This window comes from Genypterus blacodes, unplaced genomic scaffold, assembly GCF_046128005.1.
Source record: "Genypterus blacodes isolate CSIRO-AG114 ecotype Tasmania unplaced genomic scaffold, CSIRO-AGI_Gbla_v1 ptg000003l_1, whole genome shotgun sequence".
Taxonomy (NCBI): Eukaryota; Metazoa; Chordata; class Actinopteri; order Ophidiiformes; family Ophidiidae; genus Genypterus; species Genypterus blacodes.
In genome coordinates this window covers 8,375,621-8,401,459 of record NW_027466817.1, presented here as the reverse complement: position 1 = coordinate 8,401,459, position 25,839 = coordinate 8,375,621, and the positions used below count along the sequence as shown (strand labels likewise).

Genomic DNA, 25,839 nt, shown 5'->3' with positions numbered 1-25,839 from the left:
ACGAAACAAGCTTAAGCAGGGCATAGCCAAACTGGTTTTTGCTTCTTGTGTTGTTCTAAAGTGATGCACGCTATTCTTTGCTTTGAAATGTATAGCTCTCTGCAAATAAACTGTTTTTCAGTCTGTCAAGTATTCATGTCTTTTATTTATGAATTCAATGAGTGCAGTTCCCCTGTCTATCTGTCATGTGTCTGTGGCCAGACACATGGCTTTGGTTTACCTGTGTCAAAGGGAACAATCATGCTGAGCAGCTGTCACACACTGCAAGAATATATGGAAATGTATACAAAGCAAGATAGCTTTATTTATCATTATATATATTCTTAAATACTATAGCACCAAAGTATATATAATATTGTATATATGGTGTGATTGATTGTCAAGTTTTCAACCATGGAAAACAGCCACACATTTAAATTTAACAGCAACATAGAGACATTTCCCCACTTAAAGGAAATTTTGAATACATGGTAAACCTAAACTTTCACGACAGTACACTGTGCTAAATGCAGTTGATAATCTGTTTTCATACAATAAATAATAGAACTTATGATTGACATAAATATTGTTTAGTATGTTGCCATAATGTTCCCTCACCAGTTTTGTATTTAATGCTCCAACATCTCCTAATATACATAATATCCAACATACTAAACAATATGTACTAATTATAAATAAATAATGTATAAATAATACATATATCAGGAAGTTTGACAATATATATAATGTGTGTGTATATATATATATATATATCTATATTAGCATATAGTCCTGCTCATATGCTCAACTTCCTGATGACCTCAAGTCTGCTGCAATCAGGCTGCAGACTCTTTATGTTCAGTTTGTTCTCCTTTGCCCCTGTGTGTCTGTGTAGGCTGACCTAGTAGTAGATGAACCCTAATCGTGTCTCATTTGTTAGGTCAGTTAAGTCTGAATTTGCCAGGCTTTAGTTGTGGTCAGTATAGCTGACCTCACTTAGAGTTAAGGCCCCATACTTTATAGTTGTCCAAATATGATTGTCACTATTTTATTGGCATTCCTAATGAAAATGTTTGTTTGTTTTTTTTACTTTCACCAGTTGAGGCCCGAACCCGACCGCTTGGTCTTGGATACAAGGTTTCTGATATCTGGCGTTAAGAACAAGTCTGCAAACACATTTTTTACCCTCTAATTGCTATGCAGATCACTGATGACTTACAGTTACAGGAAGTTAACTGAAAAATAGCGTGAACCTTCAGGTTTAGAAAAAAGCATGAACATTTAAACTGCTTTTATTGTACACTACACAAGTTCTATAACCTGTTGTTAGTTTTTCCCACATATATTGACATTTCTATGTTGTGGGTTTACTGCTAGAATAGGAACAAAACAAGAGAATAAGCAAAGCACTTGTTGTGTTCTCAATGGTTGCCAAAGCAGGACACTGACCTCCCATGATACCCATGATGCAAGGTGACATAATTGGCATGATGAAGTGGTTTGTGCCATCAGTGTGCCCAAATGTCCGTGGGCCGCAGCGAATGATGAGATGTAAATAGCTTCTCTTAATGAAGCACCACAGGGGCTCATTACAGACAAACAACATGACATGAGTATGATGAAATCATAAACTTCAGCCTGCTCACTGACCACACAACACCACACACACACTAAATACATGTGTAAACAAATTTGATAACCTTTCAAGATTTACTTTATTTAAGATGTCTATGTTAAAAAGGGAAATAAAAATTGAATGAAAATTAAATGGAAAAATGACACTGAAACAAAAGGTGCTTATTGTTTTCAGCGTCGTTTTCTTTAGTAGTGTCAAGAAGCTGGCACCTTGTTTCTTAGTAAAAAAAAAAGCTGTTTGAATTGTGCTGAAATTGAAGATGGGGGTAAAAGTGTAAATGTATAATGCTAATCTGTAGAAGGTTGTGTGGGTCACTGCTATGTTAACTCAATTACATGACGTTAATTATTGAGTCTAGAGGGAAGAGAGGTTACACGAGGAGTGGAGCCTACCTGAATAGAACCTACCTGAGAGCGTACCTGTCCTGAAAGCTCGTCCCCACTGCAACATGGCGCTATAGTCAGATATTTCAATAAGTAAACTGAGTAAACTAAAAACACTGTATATCTTCAGCTCACGGCAACAAAATGCAGTTTAATGCCAAAAACACAGAGGCACGCGGGAGACACTGTGAAGTCCAACAACACTGTGTTAGCTTGAGTGCTATGCGCTTCGCTAACAAAATTTGAGGAACGTCTTGAGGCTTCTGTGACGTCATCAGGTCACTCATGATCTATGTATGTATAAATTTGCTGAGATTAGCAAAGGTGTTCGTCAGTTTCCGTAGTGTAGTGGTTATCACGTTCGCCTAACACGCGAAAGGTCCCCGGTTCGAGACCGGGCGGAAACATTGTTTTGTCTTTTATTCAACATTCCCACGTAATTGACACATAACATAAAGCAAATCCAATAGCACTGATTTACCTTCCTTTTACCGCACACAGGACAGCCCAGGTTATACTTTCAAAGATCTATAAATCTATAAATACATACGTTTGCTGTTCTTGTACATTTACATCAAGCCTTATTAAGGAATAAGTTTAATTACTATGATTAATGTAAAATGATAAAAGAGTCTATGAGGAGAAATGCAAAGGCAGCATCATTTTCTAAAGAGAGTGCTGAGGCTTTAAATAAGACGGTTTAGAGAGGAAATCATTCAGATTTTCCCCTCTCAGCTCACAACATAAACACAACATCCTACTTGTTTGTGAACATACTTATTTCAGTCCAAGTAACTATTAAGCCAGTCAAATGTTAAGTTCCTAGAGCCCACCAGCAGAGGTCAATAAATGTTAAATTTATGCCCCATATTAAAGTGTTCATGAAGTCAGTTTGAATGTCTGAGGGTTTTAAGTGAAATTAATCCATGTGCGTGACGCATCAGAGCTGTATATGACAAAAAAGTAACAGGAAATGTTGTGCATATCACTATTTATTTAAGAAATTCAATACGAAAATACATGTGAACCTCATGCTGCATATCAGTGATTAGACCAGCACCTCCTTCTGTGCTGTAGTTGTAGGTTCCTCAAGATCATTGATGGTCTGGCTTTTGCAGCACCATAGCACCTTGCTAACGGTCTGTCTGAATGGTGAGTAGAAGTAGAAGTAGATCAGGGGGTCAAAGCAGAGGTGCAGCGTCGCCAGCAAGAACGTCGACTCCTTGGCTAGAAACAGCTGCCTCTTGGTCTGGCAGTCTGTGATGACCTTCGTCTGAGCTAAGGTGTATGGTGTCCGGACCACATGGTAGGGTACAAAGCTGATCATGTAGGCAACTGCCAGTGCTGCAATGCCCCGTTGCATCTTCATAGCGTGACCTGGGACATTGCACTTGCCCAGTAGTCTTTTGAGAGAAAGGATAGTGGAGATCAGTGTGGCGACAGAGGCGTTAAGGAACAAAGCTGTGCAGAGAAAGATGGACAGAGCGTGCCAGTGCATGCTGATGCCTTTCTTCAATGCAGAACAGCTCAGGAACTGTTGGACCTGCAAAAACAAGCACATGCTACATTTGGGTAGAGGAGCAGCTTTTTCACAACACATGTACATGTCTAAATAATAATGAAGCCTAATCTGCTGTTGCTTTATTAAATATATACCCAAATAATACAATCGTATTTCAACTACAAGTAGCATTAATAGATATAGTAGAAGTTGTCAGTGGCAGTATTACTAGTTCTACTAAATCAGCAGTACTTGCAGAAGAAGTAGCAGCATAGTAAAAGTAGTAGTAACATTACAGTATGTACCTGTACTTGTTGTATGGGCAGAGCCATATTGGGCACCATGATGAGCAACAGCAGCAGCCAGATGACCACAGACAAAAGTCGGGCAAAGCCAAAGTCCTGCAGGGGAAGCAAGCGCTGACTGGTGCAGTCCTGCAGAATGAAGACCGCCGACCATCACATCAATTTACTTCTATTTACTTCTATTTAGTTTGAATCACATTATAGCTGTCAGGTTTTGTTAACAGATCAAAGCATTGACAATAATCATGATTTACAGTTGAACACTACACTGTGTCTGCAAACCACTGGCGGACACGCGAAGCCATTCTAGACTAGAAGGACTTCAGACGATTAGCCTTGTTTCTGCTGTACATCAGTTATTGAAACCTTAACAACAGAGCATCATCACACTTATCTTTCACAATACCTGTACATGTTAGGCCTCACTTTGACATTGATCCCAGTGATAAATGCTATCCCCATGATACACTGAGCCTCAGCCCTACCTGCAGGTAGCAGTGAATGATGATGAAGTCGATGAAGCTGATGGATGCATAGAGGCTGATGTACATGGTGACAGCACTGGCCTGGCAGTGGAACACCATGAGGCCCCATGGTGCCACCCCGAGATCCTTGAGGATCTTAAAGGGCAGAGCCAGCGTCAACATGAGGTCGGCCGCCAGCAGGTTCACCAGGTACACACTGAGGCCCTGCTGATGAAACTTTATTAATTATACCATCACAATACGACCATAATCAACTCTACTACATCATTTGTCATGAGTGTGATTATGTTGTGCAAAAAGAGGTTTATGGGTCTGCAGCTGTTCTACCTTGGCTCTGGGACTACGGATGAAGGCCCACACAGACAGCATGTTTCCCGGCAGACTGCTGATGAAGATGAGTATGTAGAGGACAGTGAAGGGTCCCATCTGATCATTGACGATGCACTGCTGCTGCTCTTTAGCGCTGTCGGCACTGAAGTTGGACGGTGGTGATGTCATCGCTGCCTGAAAACAAAACCTGATCAAACAAAACCTGATCAAACAAACTGATTATTTCTTTTGGGATTGTTGTCAGTATGACAGTTGTCTAATTAGTTCTGAGTCTGCTTTATAAGGACATCATATCCTGACTTTTTGGGGACTTCTACGAAATCCCTCCAGCATATTTGGTGTAAGTGTTTGGAGTTGGAAAGAGATTATTACTACACCTCTGACTTGGAGCGCTCTATGAAAGGCTCACAATGTATTAATTGTTCAAATTAACTTACGAATTAATTCGAAAATGCTGCTAAATAAAATGGTTATCATTGTAAGCAGTCATGTATAATAACTACAAGAGCTTTTGAGTCATGTGTTCAATGGTCCCTCTAAAGTCACTGTGGCATTTGCTCACAAGGCTGACAGTCTGATGGTGTTAACCAGCAATGAGTCAGATACAAACTGATAAAGAGTAAACATTCTAACTTCCTGTTACTCATATTTGCACCTGCAGCTTTCAGCAGTTCAACATCTTCCGATAAAGCAAGGTGCATCACTACAAATTCACTCCCTATCCACATCTCACCAGCTGAAACTATTTACTCAATTTACTATTATTCTTTCCGATCAAGTAAAATAAAGCAAATGTACCGTGTTCAGGGATTAAACTAAACTCTACATACTAACATTAATCGCTGTCCTGCTTATCTGTCTAGTTTTGCATTTAAAGTATAGGCAAAGATGAAGAGGTGCTTCTACCTCCTCTTTTATCCTTTTTCTGGTGCTGTAAATCCTCTCACTGGTCCTCACACCATATGGTGAACCCCTTAACTGCCTCCCCTCAAATTCTCAGATTATACTCTATATTCAGGTACATGTGGCGTTCAGGTTCTGGCAGGATGCAGAGACACTTCCTCCATTCTGACTTATGCTGCTGTCGTCAGCCGAACCACAGACCAACCACATGTCACGCCTCCGTCTCACACTGCAGACCAGAATTCAGGGCAAATACGATGAGCTTGCTTGGGGAGAATTTTACCATGCTATTTGATCGTAACTGACATATTGGTTTTTAGACACCAATTCAAACTGTAACCATTGCACAGTAATTTCCCTCGGGATAATAAACTTTTATCTTATCTTATCATATCTTATCTTAAACCCTGAAAAACTTTAGTTTAATCATTGTTCATATTTATTTTGACAATAAAAAAACATTTAATTGAATTGTAATCTTGATCTTAATCTTTTTTTGAGTCAGTAAATCAAACTTCTGAAACATGTCCATGTTTTAACTTGGTAACCCCATGTTTCGGCTTATCAAGTGAAATATTTCAGATATGAAGTTAATATGTGATTGCACACAAGTCACATGTATAATGTTGCTTCACAAGAACAGATAAGTCTAGAAAACATTTATTTAGGATATTACAAATGAAGTTGCTGAATTGATGACAAATTCACCCAGAGCTTGAAAGTAACCGGGGTGAAGTGCTGAGCATATTAACGAAGTTCAGACAAAGAAGTGATGTGCTAGCGATTTAAAAAATTCTTGCGATTTTAGGGATCTAAACTAGGTCACTGACTGATTTTTTGCCATTCAGGCAGGTCTGTAGTCTGTAGTCTGATTCACTGTGTTATTTCTTATACTGCATAAAGACAGACAATATGCAGACCATAGTAAAGGTTGAAGGCATATTGTGCTTTCCAAAATTAAACTGTGTCATGCTATAATGATGCTACTGCTTCGACTTTGGGTACTATTTTATCTTACCACAGCCTGCTCGTTTATCTCAACACCATCTTCTCAGCTATTTTCACGTTATGGAGTGACAAACTGAGGCGCGACGGCACCTGGAGGTTACTGTAGGACAGCAAGCAATGAAAAAATACAGACGTTTCAGAGTCTAAACACTGAGGCAACACTGAACTTACAGTATCATCACATTTTAAAAAAAAGAGATGACAGACATGAAAAGCATGTTTCTAAGAAAATAAAAGAGGAAGAATATCTATAATTATCGCAGTGGAAATCATTTGTATCCAACCACAGTGCTGCATCACATCCTGTCACCGTCAGTCTGTAAACTTCATCACTTCACTTCAACTTGGCACTAAATAGACTTTTCCTTAAAATTTTGCCCTTTTTAAAACCAAAAATAGACCCTTATAGTAATAGTTCTTGCTTTGCTTTGTTGCCAATGGAGGAATCTATTTTGCCTTTAATGTTGGTAGTGTGAACAGCTGTGAAGACATATGACATTTCTATATAGATGTGTACTGAGTGAGGCCCGTGGTGATGTTCTTTGAGTTCTTCTGTTCCATTGTAACCTTTCATTGACATGAAAGGAGGTTGTAAGTTTTTGGGGTTTTGCTCTGAGCTACAGCTCACTGGTTCTTCTCGTCATCATTGTGCGGAGTGATGTCTTCCTCTCTGCCCTGCTGACATTTAGAATATCCTCGCTGCTCCTCCCATTCTCGTTGAGCATTTGTGAGGCGACCTGTGTAGGTGGGACCGGCCTGCTGGAGCTCAGCTGGGCCCTGAAGGCCTTAGAAAAGATGAAGTAGATGAGTGGGTCCAGGCAGAGATTAAGGACGGACAACATGATGGTGATCTCCTTCAGGTAGTAAAACACAAGTGTTAGGACGCACGACCCTGTCAGGAAGGCGAAGGGTAGGCGAACCAGGTGATAAGGGATGAAGCAGAAACAGAAAACACTGACCAGTACCAGCATTTTCTTGCGGCACTCTGCAAGTTTCTTGGAGCTGGAGGATGCAGGCTGCTTCTGCTGTGCCTGCGACAGCCTACGGGAGGTGCTGTAGTAGAAAAAGACCAGGAAGAAGAGGACGAAGAAGAAGATGGCAGCAGAGCAGGTGTGGATGATTTTGTAGAGCACGCTGACCTGATGGCTGTGCAGCGTATTACAGTTCAGCATACTGGGGACAGAGGCCAAATGTTTCGGGGTGAGGAGTCCCACGCTAATGTAGGTGCCTGTCATGGCCAGGAGTAATAACCAGGTTACCGTGGAAACAATGTGGGCAGCCCTCACTGTCTGCAGGATTTCATTTTCAAAAGGACGGACGATCTTCAGGTACCTGGAGAGAGATAACAGACATAACAAAGATTACTCAGACTGGTTTTCAATCTTCATACAAAGAGGAAATCTAAAACTAAAAGCAGCAAGACGTCACTTATTGACTTTTTCAAAGTGCGACATTTAAATTAACTTATTTACAAAACGAGGAAGTGATCAATCCAACTGTTACACAACAACATAATCAGAGCAAATTGTGAAGGTCCTTTGCAGCAGAATGCAGGAAATTAAGATGCTACACCGACCCTATTACAAAGACTCCAAACCACCAACCACACTGTTTATATACAGCTGCACTGTTCTGAGCAACAAAAATTTACATTTTGTGACAAAGTGACCAGTCAGAATTGGATCACTACACGGCCCTGCTCTGCTTGTGCTCTCTGAGTGCATTCTAGTTAGTAATGGATCAGTCATTGCATTTGTGGGTGACTTGAAGTTGATGATGGAGTCTTTCACGTATTGTAATTTGAAAACGGTTTGAACATTTGTTTAAAACAAAATCATCAGATCAACCAATCACTTTGTTTAACCCCCATGGCCTTTTCAGCCCAGCCCACCTGTTAGCGGCGATGTAACCCATGAACAGGATGCTTGCATACATGTTGAGGTAGAAGGCAGAGGCACCAAAGTGGCAGTAGAACTGTTGGAAGCTGAGGGAGTGTGAGGCGTAGTTGGCAATGCGTAAGGGGAGACAGAGGCAGAGCAGGAAGTCAGCAGCTGCCAGGTTCTTTAGGTAGATGGTCACACTGCTGGATGCCTGCTGCTGAGCCTGACAGAAGTAAACCTTCATGGTGAAACCATTCAGGATCAAGCCCACCTGAGGAGGTGAAGAGGAGGAAGAGAAGGGATATAATGCATGATTCCAATGATAGATAATGTATCCCAGGTAGAACGAGGTTCCATAGAAAACGTACTTTAGTGTGTAAATGATGTGTAGGCTATATGAACACAATGATTACTAGGCAGATATGTTATGATTGTGGCAATAAATAAATAAATAAATTTCTTAGTAAGTAGTATAGTATAAACCTAAGTGTATTTGCAAATAGCACTTAAGTGTGCTTTATTCAGAGTAGCACCAAGGTCACATGATTGATTGATTTCAGGCATGTAAACATCTTAAACAGTGTTTGCCACATCCACGGCCCATTTCCTCCTTGTAAGCTGTCACCTCACACTGATTCTGCAATTACGTGAACGGCAGACTTGTATTGATGAAGTGCAGCAGCTTGATAGTACTTTATACTAAGTACTCTAAAGACGATGCTTGTATGTGTCTGTGGATTGTCTCTAAACCTCTGTCTCTGTCTCTGGGTTCTGGGGAATTTATGGAATGACAGACACTTTGTGCTGCTATCACACTCATTTGTACAAACCCAAAAATGAACCACAGCCTACTGGTGGTAGAGTTCTGCATTTACCAGATGGGACCAACATGTTCTCACCGGGGTGGGCTGGATATAAATATCATTTAATTTCATGTTGAGTTATTGTTGGTCTGAAAATGTTCTGCTCTGTCTTGCTCTATGTATCTATTACTTCTAAGGGGTATCAATAATTTAGTCCAGGTCATTTGCGTTTGTTTTATCTTTTTAAAATAATATTTTACATCGAAAATCAAAAGCCAAGTATCAGTTCAATTAAATGTGAACTAAAGTAGGTTGAATGTCAATTACCTTGGTCAGTTTCTAACTATTTCAGAAAAGAAACGTTGAGTTTTTTGTTTTTATTTTAAAGGTATTGAGACTTTTTGCCCTGTTGGGATGCATCAGGCCAGACAAGACTGTCTATAAAAAAGGATGGATGGTCAAAACCTGTTGTGAGCCACAGAGGGACAGAGTGGGTCGTTTGATTTGATTCCCTGGGCCATTACCAGTATCAGCTCTTGACTAACCATAATGAACAATGTAAAACTTTTACACAGATTCAGATAACACCATCAAGATATTGTGCTGAACAGCAGAGAAGCAATTCAAACTGAGTGAATCTATGAAACTGACCAGAAACACCAGGCTGCAGAGCAGCATGAAGCAGATGTGAGCTGAGCTGCTGACTTGACCACAGGGGCCATCTGTCACATTAGTAACAGAGCTTTGGTTCCATGAGGAAGTCATCACTGCTGTGTCCTCCTCAGACATGTTTGTGGATGATCTAAAAAACGAAACACAAACATGTAGTTTGAACATTTGATATAAATCTAATCAAATACAAGACAAATACAATGTTCTCAGGTATTTTTTGTAGAATTCACAACACAAAAATTTTTTAATATAGCTGCAGTCAGTCACCTGTAGCTCTCACCTGTCGGCTCGTCTGTCAGTCAGGACATCTGAGGCAGAAAAACCTGTCTTTTCACTTAACAAGTTCCTGCTGCTGAGAGAGAGAGAGAGAGCGAGAGAGAGAGAGAGAGAGAGAGAGAGAGAGAGAGAGAGAGAGGAAGCAGAGCTACATAGCCACACTGTTGAGGTCTCGCTGCATAAATGTATGTCACAATGTTGTAGCAGCAATGATCCTCATTTGCCATTCAAATCAAACAAGAGCACACTTCTTATGTCACCTTACTCGTTAATTGAGGACTATAATTATAAATTCAAATGTGCTCAAAATTATTTTTAAAAACAGGGCTTTGGCACAGGTAGGGGCTAAATATTTATTTATTTATTCATGACCAAAGAGAACAATCTTGTGAAATGGATGGTTAGGAATTTTTTTCTTATCTTCTGTTCTATCTGTTGTGTAACCTCTGTAATGCTTTACTGCGCTAAAACACATGTGCACACTGAGAGAAAGAAGACTTTGCTTAGGCACTGCCCGATTAAAAGCTGCAGTAGCGCTGGTGTCTAAGTGTCTAAACTTGAGCTTTGGACTTAAACACACACTCCACACTATTACACAGAGAGACAACATGACGAACATGAGCAACCAAAAAAACAACCAAAAGCACAATATATTATGTTGTAAATCTACAGGTTGTGGAGTTGTGTTCAACATTATTTTGTGATTGCTGCACATTTCATAGTCTTATCTTGTACTTCATTGAGTGACAGAAGACCCATGGCTTCACCTCTTGGCTTCTGCTGCTTCATTTACATAAACTCCAATAAAAATCAAGACTTGTTAAGATATTATTATAGGATATACAGTATATATGTATATGATTTTTATCCTAAAACAAACACACACTGGTTTGACCCTTTTCTCTTGCTCTGTCTTACCACATCGTCGCTCAGACCTTTTTTTGTAGGTCACATCCCTGGTGACTGTGCCACATTCAGACCGCACGGGTGAAAACTGTACACTGTGCCCCACAATAGCATCAAAAGATCAGAAGAGATTGAGTGATTAGATCTTCACCTCTTGCTGCAGATAAAGGTTAAGGTTGTAAAAAAGAAACTTGGTTGGAGGGATGCTCCGTGACAGCTGCTGGGAGGAGTAACACAAAGGAGTAGAGGGAGGTAACAGCAGGAGGTGCATGATTAACAAACACAGGAGAAGTGGCAGCAGCTGCTGTATTATAAATACTCTAAGAGTTTATCAGTGAAACGCTTCCACCTAGTGGAACAAATCAAGAACAATACACATTTCATATTCATGCACATCCACTATACACAATGAACAAAACAGTGATGTGACCTCATCGCTTAGAATGCAATTTTATTTCCGCTGCTGAGCCCTGAGCTGTGCAGTTCAAGGAAGAAAAAAGGAATAAAGACAGAAAAATGTGTCACATGTTGAATAATTGATGGAATATTGAAGGAAGCAGTGAGGCGTTTCACAAATTAACAGGAAATAAAAAACACTAGTGAACTAATATCAGGAAACAATTCATATATCTGAAACAAAACAGAGATCAGGTTTGTAGCTCAGAGCTACAGTGAGCTGTAGCTCTGAGCTCACTGGTTCTCCTCGCCATCATTGTTCCATTGTGGCCTGCTGGAGCTAAGCTGGGCCCTGAAGGCCTTAGAAAAGATAAAGTAGATGAGTGGGTCCAGGCAGAGATTAAGGACGGACAACATGATGGTGATCTCCTTCAGGTAGTAAAACACAAGTGTCAGGGCGCACGACTCTGTCAGGAAGGCGAAGGGTAGGCGAACCAGGTGATAAGGGATGAAGCAGAAACAGAAAACACTGACCAGTACCAGCATTTTCCTGCGACACTCTGCAAGTTTCTTGGAGCTGGAGGATGCAGGCTGCTTCTGCTGTGCCTGCGACAGCCTACGGGAGGTGCTGCAGTAGAAAAAGACAAGGAAGAAGAGGACGAAGAAGAAGATGGCAGCAGCGCAGGTGTGGATGATTTTGTAGAGCACGCTGACCTGACGGCGTTGCAGGGTATTGCATTTCAGTAAACTGGGGACAGAGGTCAAATGTTTCGGGGTGAGGAGTCCCACGCTAATGTAGGTGCCTGTCATGGCCAGGAGTAATACCCAGGTTACCGTGGAAACAATGTGGGCGGCCCTCACTGTCTGCAGGATTTTCTTTTCAAAAGGACGGACGATCTTCAGGTACCTGGAGAGAGATAAAAAGTGCGAAATCTAAAATAATTAAATTACAAATTTGAAATTTATAGAACCAACTGTTACACAACAACATATTCAGAGCAAATTGTGGTGGTCCTATGCAGCAGAGTGCAGGAAATGAAGACGCTACACCAACCCTATTAGAAAGACTCCAAACCACCAACCACACTGATTATATACTACGCTGTTCTGAGCAACAAAAATGTAGATGTGACAAAGTGACTACTCAGAATTGGATCACTACATGGCCCTGCTCTGCTTGTGCTCTCTGAGTGCATTCTAGTTAGTAATAGATCAGTCATTGCATTTGTGGGTGACTTTGCCTCCAATCTTTCACGTGTTGAACTTTGAAAATGGTTTGAACATTTGTTTAAAACAAAATCATCAGATCAACCAATCACTTTGTTTAACCCCCATGGCCTTTTCAGCCCAGCCCACCTGTTAGCGGCGATGTAACCCATGAAAAGGATGCTTGCATACATGTTGAGGAAGAAGGCAGAGGCACCAAAGTGGCAGTAGAACTGTTGGTAGCTGAGGGAGTGTGAGGCGTAGTTGGCAATGCGTAAGGGGAGACAGAGGCAGAGCAGGAAGTCAGCAGCTGCCAGGTTCTTTAGGTAGATGGTCACACTGCTGGATGCCTGCTGCTGAGCCTGACAGAAGTAAACCTTCATGGTGAAACCATTCAGGATCAAGCCCACCTGAGGAGGTGAAGAGGAAGGAATATGATGCATGATTCCAATGATAGATAATGTATCCCAGTTAGCATTAGGTTTCATAGAGAATGTACTTAAGTGTGTAAATGATGTGTAGGCTATATGAACACAATCTATCAATGATTTAGTCCAGGTCACTTAAATTTGTTTTTGTTGTTTTAATAATATATTACATCGAAAATCAATCAGTGCCCGTTCAATGAAATTAATGTCAATTACTTATTTCAGAAAAAAAATGTTGTTGATTTTTTTTTTTGCTTTTATTTTAAAAGTATCACAATTTTCCGCCAGGTTTGTATGCATCAGACAAGACTTCTAAAATGTAAAAACTATGGAATATATGTAAACGTATATGGAACAATGTAAAACTTCTACACAGATTCAGATAACACCATCAAGATATTGCGCGCAATGTCATGTAAAATGTTTGCTTCAATAAAAACAAATAATAATACAAAAAAAGATATTGTGCTGAACAGCAGAGAGAAAGTTCAAACTGAGTGAATCTATGAAACTGACCAGAAACACCAGGCTGCAGAGCAGCATGAAGCAGACGTGAGCTGAGCTGCTGACTTGACCACAGGGGCCATCTGTCACATTAGTAACAGAGCTTTGGTTCCATGAGGAAGTCATCACTGCTGTTTCCTCCTCAGACGTGTTTGTGGATGATCTCACAAATGAAACACAAACATGTAGTTTGTACATTTAATATTATATCTAATCAAATAATATGTATTACAAAGAGACAAATAAAAATGTTCTCAAGCACAAACTTTGTCTTTTTTTTTGATAACTCACAACACAACGTTAGATGGCGATGTCACTATATGTTAACATAATTATATGTGTAAAAATAGACATAGTAAAACTACCAGCTCTCACCTGTCAGCACGTCTGTCAGTCAGGACATCGGAGGCAGAAAAACCTCTCTTTGCACTTAACTAGTTCCTGCTGCTGGGGGGGGGGGGGTAGAGATACAAAGCCACACTGTTGAGGTTTCACTGCATAGATGTATTGGTCACAATGTTGTAGCAGATCCTCATTTACCATTCAAATCAAACATAAGCACACTTCTTATGTCACTTTACTGATAAGTTGAGGACTATAATAAGGAATTATAATGTGTTCAAAATTAGTAAAGAAAAATCTTTTGAAGGAACGGGAAAGAGAGAGGACATGTGGTCTTGTGTCAAATTTCAACCTATTGTGCAACCTGTGTAATGCTTTGCAGCACTAAAAAGACAAATGTAAATCTACTGGTGGTGGAGTTGTGTTTTATGTTGTTGAACATTATTTTTATGATTGCTGCACATCTTAACAGTCTCATCTGGTACATCAAGACAGTCCGGAGACATCTATTCTCAATACAAACATCAAACCACCACTGCTCCCATAAAATTCGCCCAAGAGTTGTTGAGATATATTATCCTAAAAACACACTGGTTTGACCTCCTTCTCCTGCTCTGTCTTACCACATTGTTGCTCAGCCTGTGACCTTTTTCCGTAGGTCACATCCCTGGTAACTGTACCAACATCTGTGCCACTTTCCGACCACATGGGTAAAAACACTGTGCCCAACAATCACACTTACCTAGTTCAATTGTTGAACTACTTAAAGAGTTCAACAATTCTAATCACTCAAAGAGGAGATTGAATGACTAGATCTTCATCTATAGCTGCAAATATAGGTTAGGCTACTGTTTTCTTCTTTTGTGCTGATAGGGAAAAAAGCCACAACAAAAAATGTTCCTGTTTGAGAGATGGAGGAAGTTTTGTTAAAGGGATTATCCGTGAGAGATGCTGAAAGGAGTAACATAAAGGAGGAGAGGGAGGTAACAGCAGGAGGTGGATGATTAATCAACACAGGAGAAGTGGCAGCAGCTGCTGTATCATAAATGCAAGAAATACTGCAGTGGTAATACAAAAACATGAAAAACATGGAGGGACAAAACCATCAGTGTCTGAGTTTATTAAAGAAACGCTGCCACCTAGTGGAACAAAACAAGAACAATACACATTCTATATTCATGCACATCCACTATACACAATGAACAAAACAGTGATGTTACCTCAGCACTTAGAATAAAATTTTATTTAAAATAATTGATGGAATATTAAAGGAGGCTGTGAGGCGTTTCACAAATTAACAGGAAATGAAGAAGACTTGTGAACTGATATGAGGAAACAATTCATATCTCTGAAACAAAACACATAACAATCTTGGTTTTGATTGTTTTAATTTCATCTTTATGAAAAGGAACAGAATCATGACACTCTTCCTCCTTTCGGTCATGTTGCATCACAAAGATACAATTAATTTTCAGTGTTGCAATGGCAAAAGTGTGAAATTAAAGAACGTTCATTGAGGCTCAATTTCGCCACAAGAGGAAACTCAGATGTAGAAATTACATATTACACAATTTATAAAAAAATTCTTTACACACAATTCACTGTTTAGGGTGTTATTTGGGAGGCAGTAGCTCAGTGGGTAGAGCTTCCGCTTAGGAACCAGAGGGTTGCCGGTTCAGGCCCCTGTTGAGGTGCCCCTCAGCAAGGCACCGAACCCTCAATTGCTCCCCCCTCTGCGAAGGGCGGTTATGTAATGTAAGTCGCTTTGGATAAAAGCATCTGCCAAATGATCGTAATGTAATTTGTTGTTCACAGGTTTGTGGCTTTTTGGGTGGAAAATTAAAAGCAAATTCAATGGACATGTGAAGTCTATTGTTTTTTGTAAGTGCTTTGTCTTTTGTGACATAAGAGCTCTTCTCCACATCACATCATATCTGAGTCATTCTGTCTCAGCTGGATAAGAACCAGAGGGACTATGAAAGTGTCAGAAACTCACCGAAAGGCTCCAATCACTAACGTGTGATTGAAGTGAAAATGCTGTTTCTGTCTGATTTGATGCCCAGTCATCAGTTTAAGATTCAGAAGGAGAAGTCGCTTCATGCCATCAGAACAACAGAAACACTAAGATTTCCGACTTTTGTTTTCTCCTCATGTCCTCTCTTTTCATCTCCTTTTCATCCCAGCATGCATATCCTCCTCCTCCTCTCATCTTCCGAGTCATCTATTTTGTTTCTCCTCCATTTTTATCCATTCCTTCCACGCGTTTTTTGTCTTTTTCCACTGTAATTCTACATTTTTGTTCTTTCCCTCCTCCTCCTCTTAAATGTGGCTCAGACTCTGGGTGTTGCTCAGGGATCTCCTCCTCTCTCCACCAGGCAGCTTCCTCAGCAGTGATTCCCTGAAGGTGCGGCACATCAGGAAGTAGATGATCGGGTCCAGGCAGACGTTGAGTGCTGACAGGAAGAGCGTCCCCTCCTTCACCTGGAGCAACAGGAAGCGAACCTCCTTGCTAAAGTCTGAATCTGGCATCTGGCTGAGGGTGTACGGCACGCGGCAGACATGGTAAGGCACAAAGCAAATGAAGAACACTGCCAGAATGCTGAAGATGCTGCGGTTAGATTTCCGGCGGGCATGGCTGCCATCCTGGCGCACCCGCAGGTATGACAGGTACACCTGCCTGGCGATGGAGGCATAGCAGAAGGCCATGACCAGCAGTGTCACCCAGAATAGGGTTGCGCAAAGGAGGCTGGACATCTTGTGCCATTGGACACCCAGTGGCGTCTTCAGCTGCATGCATTTCCGCACCGTGTCCGCACTGGCTGGCCGGCTGGTCAACAAAGTATTGGGCAGGACGGCGAGGAGGAGGAGGCCCCAGGTGAGCAGCGCCAGCAGTTGAGCGAAGCCAACACTCTGCAGGAGGTGCTGCGAGGACGACCTGCCGAACATGCTGCTGCAGGATGTGGAGGAAGTGTGTCGCACAACCTTGACGTAGCGCTCCAGGCTGATGAGGCCGATGAAGACCATCCCCAGGTACATGGAGAAGTAGAAGATCACGGCGGTGTAGCGGCACACGACCATGTGGAGCCACCAGCCCCCAACGTCCAGCTCAGCTGCCACCTTGAAGGGGAAGGAAGCCAGCATGAGGAGATCAGCAACCACCATGTTCTTCAGGTAGACCACCAGGCCTGAGTCGCTGGGAACGCGGAAGAAGATCCAGGCCGCCATGCCATTCAGAGTCACGCCTATAACCCAGATCACCACATACAGAGCAGGGAGGACATTGTGGGTGAAGACGTTGGCATAGGCCGATTGGTTGTTTGAGAGGCGGGTGTTGTTGAGGTGATCCATGCCTGAAAATGACAGGAGATTCAAAATAAGATTTGGAGCTTAAGGCAGCGCTGTTTAAAATTTACTCCAGACTCCAGTCTGTTACTCAAACATCACTGTTATCACTGTTATTGAAGTCTAGCTCACTCAATTATTCTGTGCGAGTCATGTGTCAATAATCTGAATTATGTTCAAGTTTGAAGTAAAACGTCTAAAGTAAAAGCATTTTGAAGTTGTTGTGTTTGTCCTGCTGTTCACACACTTCCCTCAAGCACGATTCATCCCCGTCCAACACACAGTGAAACACAAACTTTACTCAGGAATTGCGGTTCCAGTCGGACTGTTGAATGAATTATTACTATCAATTATATGAGGTACAAGAGAGGGTTTTGTTCGATTTAGGATGACATTTTTGTTATTGGTGATCACAGGTCTTTGGATAATTACAATTAGAGTCTTGAAGATGCACTACTTTTTAATTTGAGTAGTTATTTATTTGGATTTATTGGTATTATGTCGATCTTATTTTCATGAAGAGTAGTTTTAAAGTAGAAATATTGGAAAACAAGGTAATTTAAAGGTAATTCTAGCGCGCAAAAGTCAGTTCATTGCACATATTACACAACACTTTTTCAACAGTCACAGATTGACATCGAACTCCAGTTTGGTGGACATATTAACCATGAACAATGATTCATCCCGCAGGCAGTGAGTCCAGTTTTTGTCATTATTATACTGAAAATATATTTTTCTTCTTTTCGCTATGACACTTAAGTTGAAATAGTTTTGTACTCACCATATAACGGCGCAGTGACTCAGCTTTCCATACAGATGTAGTTATACAATTTAATCCTAAAGCCACTAATGTAGATATAAGATTGGAAGTTGTGAAGAGCTCAGAGAGTTTGAGTCATTTAGAGAGGAAGAGTTTTATGCTCAGTGTACAAAGTGCACTTCCTCTGTCTCTCTCTCTCTCTCTCGCTCTCTCTCTCTCTCTCTCCCACACACACATACTCCTGCCAAGATGACTAGAACTGCTACTGACAGTCTTCATATTTAGCTTTACCACATAACTTTGGTTAAGCTACATTTCCAACAACAAAACCACTATACAAATGTGGACAAAATGTGGATTGCAACTTGACAAATCGAAATTTGGTAAGATACACTAAGTCTGGCACAAAGCGGCTACATTTGGACATTGCGACCTTGAATCGTTTAGACATTGTGCTGTTGAGTTGAAGCAGATGCTCTACGCCAGAAAATTCATTCAGTGGAGACTCATCGTTTCTCATCATAGTCGCATCAATGTCAACAGATTTAGTGGAAAATAAAAACGACATCTTACTTGTTTTTCCTTGTCTTGTTCTAGTTTGATGTTACAATCATTATCAAAAAATGTCCAAAATTAAAGACAATAAAGAAGCAGAGTGTGTAGGTGTGTGGGTGTGTGGGTGTGTGGGTGTGTGTGCGTGTAAGATAATGGAAGGAAGAGGAAGCCAGCGGGGAAGGGGAAGATGTGGGACATCAGAGGAGGACGTGTAGCATCACTGTTCATCTCTGCTGAGAAAACATTGAACACCCTCAGATGTCCTGTGAGATGCTGCATGCAGTGACTGTGCTCAAACAAAAACATGTCTGACACTACCTGCTGATAAAACGTCTCAAATCAACATTTTTTATTTCTACACCTGTTCATGATTATCGTAAGTGTAAATATTTCAGCTTTTGGAAATGTAAGGCGACTTATTGGTTCTCTTTTGAACAGTTTCCCCCTGCTTCTAATCTTTGTGCTAAACGGGAGCATGCCTATGTTCCCTCAGCCCTATGTTCCCTCAGCCCATGTTCCCTCAGCCCTATGTTCCCACAGCTCTATGTTCCCTCAGCCCTATGTTCCCTCATTTCTAAGATTTTTTCAAAATTAGGCCCTAGGTTCCCTCATTTCTAAGATTTTTTTCAAAATTAGGCCCTATGTTCCCTCATTTCTAAGATTTTTTCAAAATTAGGCCCTATGTTCCCTCAGCCCTATGTTCCCTCATAGGGCCTTATTAGAAATGAGGGAACATAGGGCTGAGGGAACATAGGGCCTAATTTTGAAAAAAATCTTAGAAATGAGGGAACATAGGGCTGTGGGTCCATTGGGCTGAGGGAACACAGGGCTGAGCCGGTGCTAAACTAGCTTAAACATGGCCTTGTAGTGTGCAGACAATTCTCTATATAGAGTTAAACTTAAAACAACGTAACACCTATAACTTCATATCTTTGCATTTGTTTTTACTTTTTGGTTAAAAGGTGCTGCTTTTAGTCTCTGTGTCATTTAATTTCTTAGCAATCATTGTCATCGGTATGTTGTGGTAAGTTTGTTTCCTGTTTGATTTCCTGTGGATTTCACCACAGAAAGCTGTTCACACTGACACAAACACTAATAAAGCAGCTCATTCATTTACAGGCTGGATTTGAGGAAGAAGCAAACAATGTTTTAGGCACCAAATTATGCCTAAAAGTGTCTGTCTGTCTCTAAACTGTGTCACTTTCTACACTGCTGCCTTTGTGCTAAATTCATCTGCTACATGTTTGCTACATTGAACTTATAAACAGTTTTTATTGGTTCATTGCTTTCAAAATCAACTGGCAGAGACTTGATGATGAGCTGCAGACAGAAAATCCATCCAAGCTTTTTCATAAGAAACACACATTCATAACAAAAAGTGTTTTATAATGCATAAAATAAAGTATCAAAATAAAGTATCAAAACGATAGATTTTAAACGATAAGAACAATAAGACATGACTACACACCAAATTTGGATCTTTTGTAAAAACAGATAAACATTTATAAAGTACAATATTTGTTATTGGTCATTACATATATCACTTGTATATAAACGGTTTGTTTCTTGTGTTTTGTTAAATGAAATTTTAAATGTCTTCATGATGTTGATGTTAGCAGGAAGATGCTTTTGGCGTAGAAGTGGATATTTTCGGAGTTAAGAGCAAAAACAAATAGTTTCCTTGGAAGAACACACACGCAGAATGAAACTATTCATCCAGCAGCCAGATAACAAGACCTCTTGTGCTTTGTTTGGCAGAATAGTTGCAAACATCTGGCCATGAGCTGCTCAGGGTCAAACGGATGACAAATGTGTATACAAACAAATACCAAATACACAGATCACTTTACTGTTGTGTATGCTTCATTGGAGTCATTGTCAGAAGTCCACTCACAGCATTCACATTAACGGTCATAAATAAAAGACAAGTCCATTGATTAAGGATCTATACAAAAGATAAGCACAAAAACACCCCACTGATACACTTCTATTCTCCTTTGCTGCAGCACTGCTGTGTGCAGAGAGTGAAAACAGACTGTCCTAGTGACAAGCCTGCTCTGCCAAACACTGGATCACTCGTATGGCACTTGAGTGTGTTTAAGCACGTGCACAGGCGGATCATTCTTGATGTCATCCTTTCTTAATGGGGATGACATCATGTGACAGAGCTACAGGACCAATCACAAGCGAAGCTATCATGGCAGTACAGGATACATTATCTATAGCTATGAATTGACAATATTCATCATATATCCTTGTTTTTTTTCTGAATAAACATAAACATGAGAGAATGCAACTTGAAAATGTCCCTTTTATCATTCTACATGTATCACCTGTTAAACCCACAGGTTTAACTTAAACCTGACACTTTCAACCTGAGTGTTTTAACTAAAGTGCATCAGTGCATATGAGTTATACCAAAAATAATGGAAAAAACTGTAAAAAAAAAAAAAAAATGTCATTTCATAATAAGACTTTTATAAATATTTGGTTAAATATTTTTTATCACGTGTTGTGTCAGCATCCAGGATTGATCTTCTCAAGCTTAAGCTGGACTGACCTGAAAAACACAAACACACTCTTAGTCTATGACCCTATGATGTCTGTGTCGCCACGTTTCTGCTGAATTCTGTATGAAAATTAAGAGAAAACCTACCAACAAACAAGTGAACAAAGTTGAAATAAACAATAGTAAATCATCCTAAAATGCTAAATACAACATTACTGTCCTATTTTTGGCTTCATGAGAATTCAGGGGTTAGTGTCTTCATCTCCTTGCCTCATGTTCTTGTTGTTGCAGGGCACAGAAACACACATGCATACACACGCACACACACCCCCATGCTCACCCCCATGCTCACACACACATACACACATACACACTCACACACCTTGTTGTGACAGAAGCCCCGTCCTAGGAGGAATCCCAGCAGTGAGTTGAAAATGTTGGCTGCACACAGTATTGTCTGTAGCCCGCTGGCGCCCCCTAGCACAATGAAGAGAACTACATTCCACAGAACCACTCCGCTGGGTTCCAAACACACACCAGACCACAGGGTGCTGTTATACAGATACCCTGCATGACTGCGAGGGAGAGAGGGAGAGAGAGAGAGAGAGAGAGAGGGAGAGAGAGAGAGAGAGAGAGAGAGAGAGAGAGAGAGAGATAAAGACATCTCTCCAGTCACCTTGGAGGCTCCTTTCTCACAGACTTGTTAGTGTGTGTGTGTGTGTGTGTGTGTGTGTGTGTGTGTGTGTGTGTGTGTGTGTGTGTGTGTGTGTGTGTGTGTGTCTTTGTCTTTGTCTGGCTCTCACTTGTCAGCGGCAGGTTTCAGAGGGACCCCCCAGACCGGACCTGAGTTGGTGTCATACCGACAGAGTGGACCCTGTACAAGACCAGTGATACTAACCAGACAACAAAACCCAGCCACAACCAGGCAAACACACGAGTACACCAGCTGACACAACATCTACACAAACACAAACGCAAACGCAAACGCAAACGCAAACGCAGACGCAGACGCAGACGCAGACACGCGCACGCACGCACACACACACACACACACACACACACACACACACACACACACGCAGTTTAGGGTTTCAGTATTGGTGTATTGCAGGTACATGTGAATTTGGGGAATACAGGTCAGGAATTACTTTCTGCCAGTCTAAAAACAAAGCAACTATGTGCATAATTTGTAATTGAAATTGTAAACATGACTGATAACTCCATGCCTGTTATTGTCTTACCGCTGTTCTGAAGGCACAGCACCCCCTGGTGTTACTGCTGAGTAGAAACGCTCGAGCTCCCAGCAGGACCTGAACCCAAATAAACCTGAATGAATGGTTGGATGATGAAGAATAAAGACAATTTTGCTTTTCTTGGAATCTTACAAATAATAGGACAAACAAATGCAGTTTGTCCTGACAGTAGAGCCAAAGTAAAGACCAAGTTTGTCCTCTCCAGTTTTTGGACATGTCAGCTTGTCTGGCTCAGGACAGGATGGTAAATAGCAAACAGGTCAGGGATCAATCAGCAACAATTCATTTGTCTGGGGGAGCAACAGATTTGACAAACTAATTCAGGCCAAACTAAATAAAACTGTGTAGCTTCATAGTGTCAAATATGAGTCAACACATAGAATCAAACCATAACAAGCATTCATTCTAACATACTCAGTTATTTGATATGTCGTATTTTGTGTGTTAACAGATGCATTCATTTAGCATGTTATAGCACAATAACATTGTCATTCAGCATGTGAGCTGCTGTAGCATCCCAAGATAACATTAGGCACAAAATACACCTGAGCATGACATGAATTTAATATTTAAGTATTCGATTATCAATTAAAGTGGTGCCCAATTGTGTATAATCACAACAATGTACAAATTTCATTCACTTATGAGATGTATCACATTTTTTTGACAATCTAACCAATAAGTCTCCACATGTGATAAAACAGTGGTGTGAAGGTCTGTGAGTCACACACACACGCACACGCACACACACACACACACACACACACACACACACACACACACACACACACACACACACACACACACACACACACACACACAGTGTTTGTCTCTCTCACCACAAAGCCTGATCCCCACAACCCGGTGGCCCAAGTGGCCTCTCTGGTCACATGACCCTCTAACAGGAATCGGACTTGTAGACCAGGAAATAGTAGTAGGATGTTGGCCAGTATGCAGACCACAGCCAGAGGGAGCAGAGAGATGCCAACACAGCGCAGACACCTGGACACACACATCTGTGTGCAGCACACATACATACAGGTTAACGATATACTGAAATACACGCAGTGCAGCTTTGCATTGTTATTAATCACTGATCAGTTTCTATTGACTGTTGATCTGAGTACAGATCACAAACATACCAAATCTATCATGTTTAGGTTGTAATATTGGCTTAAGGTCACCATAGAACAGTTACATGAGATGAAAAGCTGAAACAAAGAATAATGCCTAATTACAAATTGATCCTTCACTCACCCTGTCAGCCGGAGGGTCAGAGATCAGAGTCACTGTGACTGCAGAGGAGGAAGCTGGGCCACTTAAATCTGGTCCATAGGACGGAGAACACTCCCACCGGTCCACTAGCACAGAGGACACACCCACTGCCATATATGGAGACAGAACACCAAACAAAAATGTTTACGTAACCGGAAACATCTAAACCAGATGAATCAACGTATTCCTTCAAGATTCTGTCCTGTATCTCCATCACTCTCCTGCTCTGGATCCCTCAGAACAGAATAGGATTTAGCTCACATTCTGATGACATGATCAGCTGAGGTTCAATCTATGAACAGGTTTGGTCCACAGACCAACTCCTGACCCAGTTCCCACCATAGAGTTAAGAAGTGACCTCTTGTTCTGGTATGTGGCTGGTTGTGTCAATGGTCCAGCTCTTCCCACTTGCCCTTCACCAGTCATCTTCACCTGGTCATTCTCTGAACCTGTCTGCTGACCAATGAGAAGCTGCTTTAAGAATAATGTTATATTTTCATTTCAGTTGTGACTGGTGAGCTCAGGATCAGTCTACTTCATCTTTTCCTCTATTTTCAGTGCTTCTCAAAAAGGTCATGTTATTTTAGCTCATCACTGGGCACCATGCGTCACTGAGAGAGAAGTAAACTGTCTGTCTGCTCATAACTGACCTTTAGCCAGTATTGAAACATTTACAAGGGTTAATTGATAAGTTCTGATCCTTTCACACCACTTATATCAGAGTCGAATGGAGATTGTGCTGGACAATATTTCTATACTAGGCTCACTACTTATCAGTCAGGACATGTGAAATGACACATGATCATCAAACACAGGATGGCCTGAGAAAAAGGACGCAGGACAGATTTTCACGGAATTGAACGCACCACCTGTTGTCTAAGGCTGCCTCTAATCCTCGAGGACAGTGGTTTGGTCTGAGCTGACGACCACTAGACATCATCAGGCTCACATGACCACAGAAAAACCACAGAACACAGCAATGCTGAAATTTCTCGTGAGCAGATTGCGAAACACACTATCCGCCTATAGACACCTGACACAGATCTGACACACGACCACATACTACACATGTGAAGAAACACACAAAGTTAAATATCCTTCAGAGCACAAACACATTTAATTCAACAGGTTTAACTTCCAACATGGATTTAAATTCCGATTGCATTTATTTTGAAAGTCTGCTAAAAGTCTGTCTACATTCTTTGAGTGGCCCATGTGTGACACCAGAGACCATTACTAGGGTTCACTGAATTTTAATACCTTTCATACATTTTGAAGTATTCAACCTTATTTATTCACATTTTTCAACTTTTTTCACGTTTTCCCTATACAAAACAAACTCACAACACCATCGACTCTTCCCAATGGATGCTGGTTTTTCCTATCATTCATAGACACAAATATCAAGGTTTTTTTCTGAAATCATTGAATAAGTTCTACACACAGTCAGCCAGGTACCTGAAACTAATGTTCAAGCCATGCCTCTCTGCAATATGCAAAGGGAAATCAATAACCACCCCTACTGTGAAACTGCACTTTCTGGGTAATAATACCCCTCCTCCTGGATAGAACACTACAAATAACATTGCATCCATCACAATACTTCAGAAATCTCTGGCAAACACTCAGAAGTAAATCAAACAACACACTGATTCTTAGCCAAACCAGTGTCCCTATGGCCCCACCCCTGCAAAGCATTACCATTCAAACATAGTTATCTATACTGTCGGTGGGTTTTTTTGTTGAATATTTTTATTGAGGAAAGCATTTGACATGACATTGAGCATGCTGTTATAAAACATTTTGGAGATTGTTTTTATACACAGAGAGGGGGAGAAAGAGGAAAAAACAGTATACACATGTGAAATAGGTGAAAAAGGAAACATAGCATAGGTGACACAGCCAGTTGCCCGTAGAGTTGGATTGTACGGGTAATATATAATATCATATTGCTGATGAATAACTGTGTTCCAAAGTGATAATTGTGTAACCACATTGTCACGGTTGTTGCATGGGTCCATGTGTGTCACTCATTTGCTTTGGGAGATTCTTTTTATACATACAGAGGGGAAGAAAAGAAAAGCCCCAAAGAAAAGGAAGAGAACTAAAAACAATGACGAGAACAAGGATGTGTAATGAACATGTGAATTAAGGCAAAGGGGAGAATAAACAGAGCATCAGCAACTAACCACAGCCAAGAAA

The 25,839-nt window shown here is 40.9% G+C and overlaps 5 protein-coding genes, 1 long non-coding RNA gene and 1 other non-coding gene across 14 annotated transcripts; 2 read left to right on the top strand and 5 right to left on the bottom strand.

The window, feature by feature from the left end:
- Positions 1-2,332: 2,332 nt before the first annotated feature.
- Positions 2,333-2,405, top strand: trnav-aac (transfer RNA valine (anticodon AAC)). The gene has a single exon. It is a non-coding gene; the product is annotated as a tRNA-Val (tRNA).
- A 343-nt stretch (positions 2,406-2,748) lies between these two features.
- gpr171 (G protein-coupled receptor 171) lies at positions 2,749-5,692 on the bottom strand. 3 transcript variants are annotated; one of them, XM_076141853.1, is made up of 5 exons: positions 5,526-5,692; positions 4,617-4,793; positions 4,290-4,496; positions 3,805-3,933; positions 2,749-3,541 (listed from the first exon to the last, which is right to left on the bottom strand). In XM_076141853.1, exons 2-5 carry the CDS (start codon positions 4,785-4,787, stop codon positions 3,047-3,049), a joined length of 1,002 nt encoding a protein of 333 aa, XP_075997968.1. In that variant the 5' UTR covers positions 4,788-4,793; positions 5,526-5,692; the 3' UTR covers positions 2,749-3,046. The 3 variants fall into 3 exon arrangements, with proteins under 3 accessions (XP_075997968.1, XP_075997959.1, XP_075997977.1); XM_076141844.1 differs by having other exon boundaries at positions 2,760-3,541; positions 4,617-4,806; positions 5,526-5,691; XM_076141862.1 differs by having other exon boundaries at positions 2,768-3,541; positions 4,290-4,493; positions 4,617-4,806; positions 5,526-5,690.
- A 326-nt stretch (positions 5,693-6,018) lies between these two features.
- LOC143014268 (P2Y purinoceptor 14-like) lies at positions 6,019-10,260 on the bottom strand. Of its 3 annotated transcripts, XM_076168273.1 has the most exons (5): positions 10,153-10,260; positions 9,865-10,015; positions 8,422-8,681; positions 7,490-7,862; positions 6,019-7,384 (listed from the first exon to the last, which is right to left on the bottom strand). In XM_076168273.1, exons 2-5 carry the CDS (start codon positions 10,000-10,002, stop codon positions 7,148-7,150), a joined length of 1,008 nt encoding a protein of 335 aa, XP_076024388.1. In that variant the 5' UTR covers positions 10,003-10,015; positions 10,153-10,260; the 3' UTR covers positions 6,019-7,147. The 3 variants fall into 3 exon arrangements, with proteins under 3 accessions (XP_076024388.1, XP_076024234.1, XP_076024312.1); XM_076168119.1 differs by having other exon boundaries at positions 6,019-7,862; positions 10,153-10,259; XM_076168197.1 differs by having other exon boundaries at positions 6,019-7,862; positions 10,166-10,239.
- Positions 10,261-10,810: 550 nt separating this feature from the next.
- On the bottom strand, positions 10,811-13,999 carry LOC143014447 (P2Y purinoceptor 14-like). Its single transcript, XM_076168398.1, has 4 exons — positions 13,977-13,999; positions 13,614-13,764; positions 12,820-13,079; positions 10,811-12,370 (listed from the first exon to the last, which is right to left on the bottom strand). The coding sequence occupies exons 2-4, from the start codon at positions 13,725-13,727 to the stop codon at positions 11,758-11,760; spliced, it is 987 nt and encodes a 328-aa protein (XP_076024513.1). The 5' UTR covers positions 13,728-13,764; positions 13,977-13,999; the 3' UTR covers positions 10,811-11,757.
- A 1,083-nt stretch (positions 14,000-15,082) lies between these two features.
- LOC142990903 (uncharacterized) lies at positions 15,083-21,011 on the top strand. Its single transcript, XR_012960855.1, has 2 exons — positions 15,083-15,747; positions 20,635-21,011. It is a non-coding gene; the product is annotated as an uncharacterized LOC142990903 (long non-coding RNA).
- Positions 15,733-18,190, bottom strand: LOC142990861 (P2Y purinoceptor 14). Its single transcript, XM_076140762.1, has 2 exons — positions 18,067-18,190; positions 15,733-17,293 (listed from the first exon to the last, which is right to left on the bottom strand). Exon 2 carries the CDS (start codon positions 17,289-17,291, stop codon positions 16,263-16,265), a length of 1,029 nt encoding a protein of 342 aa, XP_075996877.1. The 5' UTR covers positions 17,292-17,293; positions 18,067-18,190; the 3' UTR covers positions 15,733-16,262.
- Positions 19,850-23,653, bottom strand: LOC142990868 (transmembrane 4 L6 family member 1). Of its 4 annotated transcripts, none has more exons than XM_076140783.1 (6): positions 23,202-23,296; positions 22,495-22,652; positions 22,351-22,419; positions 21,913-22,067; positions 21,492-21,684; positions 19,850-21,160 (listed from the first exon to the last, which is right to left on the bottom strand). In XM_076140783.1, exons 2-6 carry the CDS (start codon positions 22,576-22,578, stop codon positions 21,146-21,148), a joined length of 516 nt encoding a protein of 171 aa, XP_075996898.1. In that variant the 5' UTR covers positions 22,579-22,652; positions 23,202-23,296; the 3' UTR covers positions 19,850-21,145. The 4 variants fall into 4 exon arrangements, with proteins under 4 accessions (XP_075996898.1, XP_075996904.1, XP_075996903.1 ...); XM_076140789.1 differs by having other exon boundaries at positions 22,495-22,588; positions 23,202-23,261; XM_076140775.1 differs by lacking the exon at positions 22,495-22,652 and adding an exon at positions 23,620-23,653 and having other exon boundaries at positions 19,851-21,160; positions 23,202-23,378.
- Positions 23,654-25,839: the final 2,186 nt, after the last annotated feature.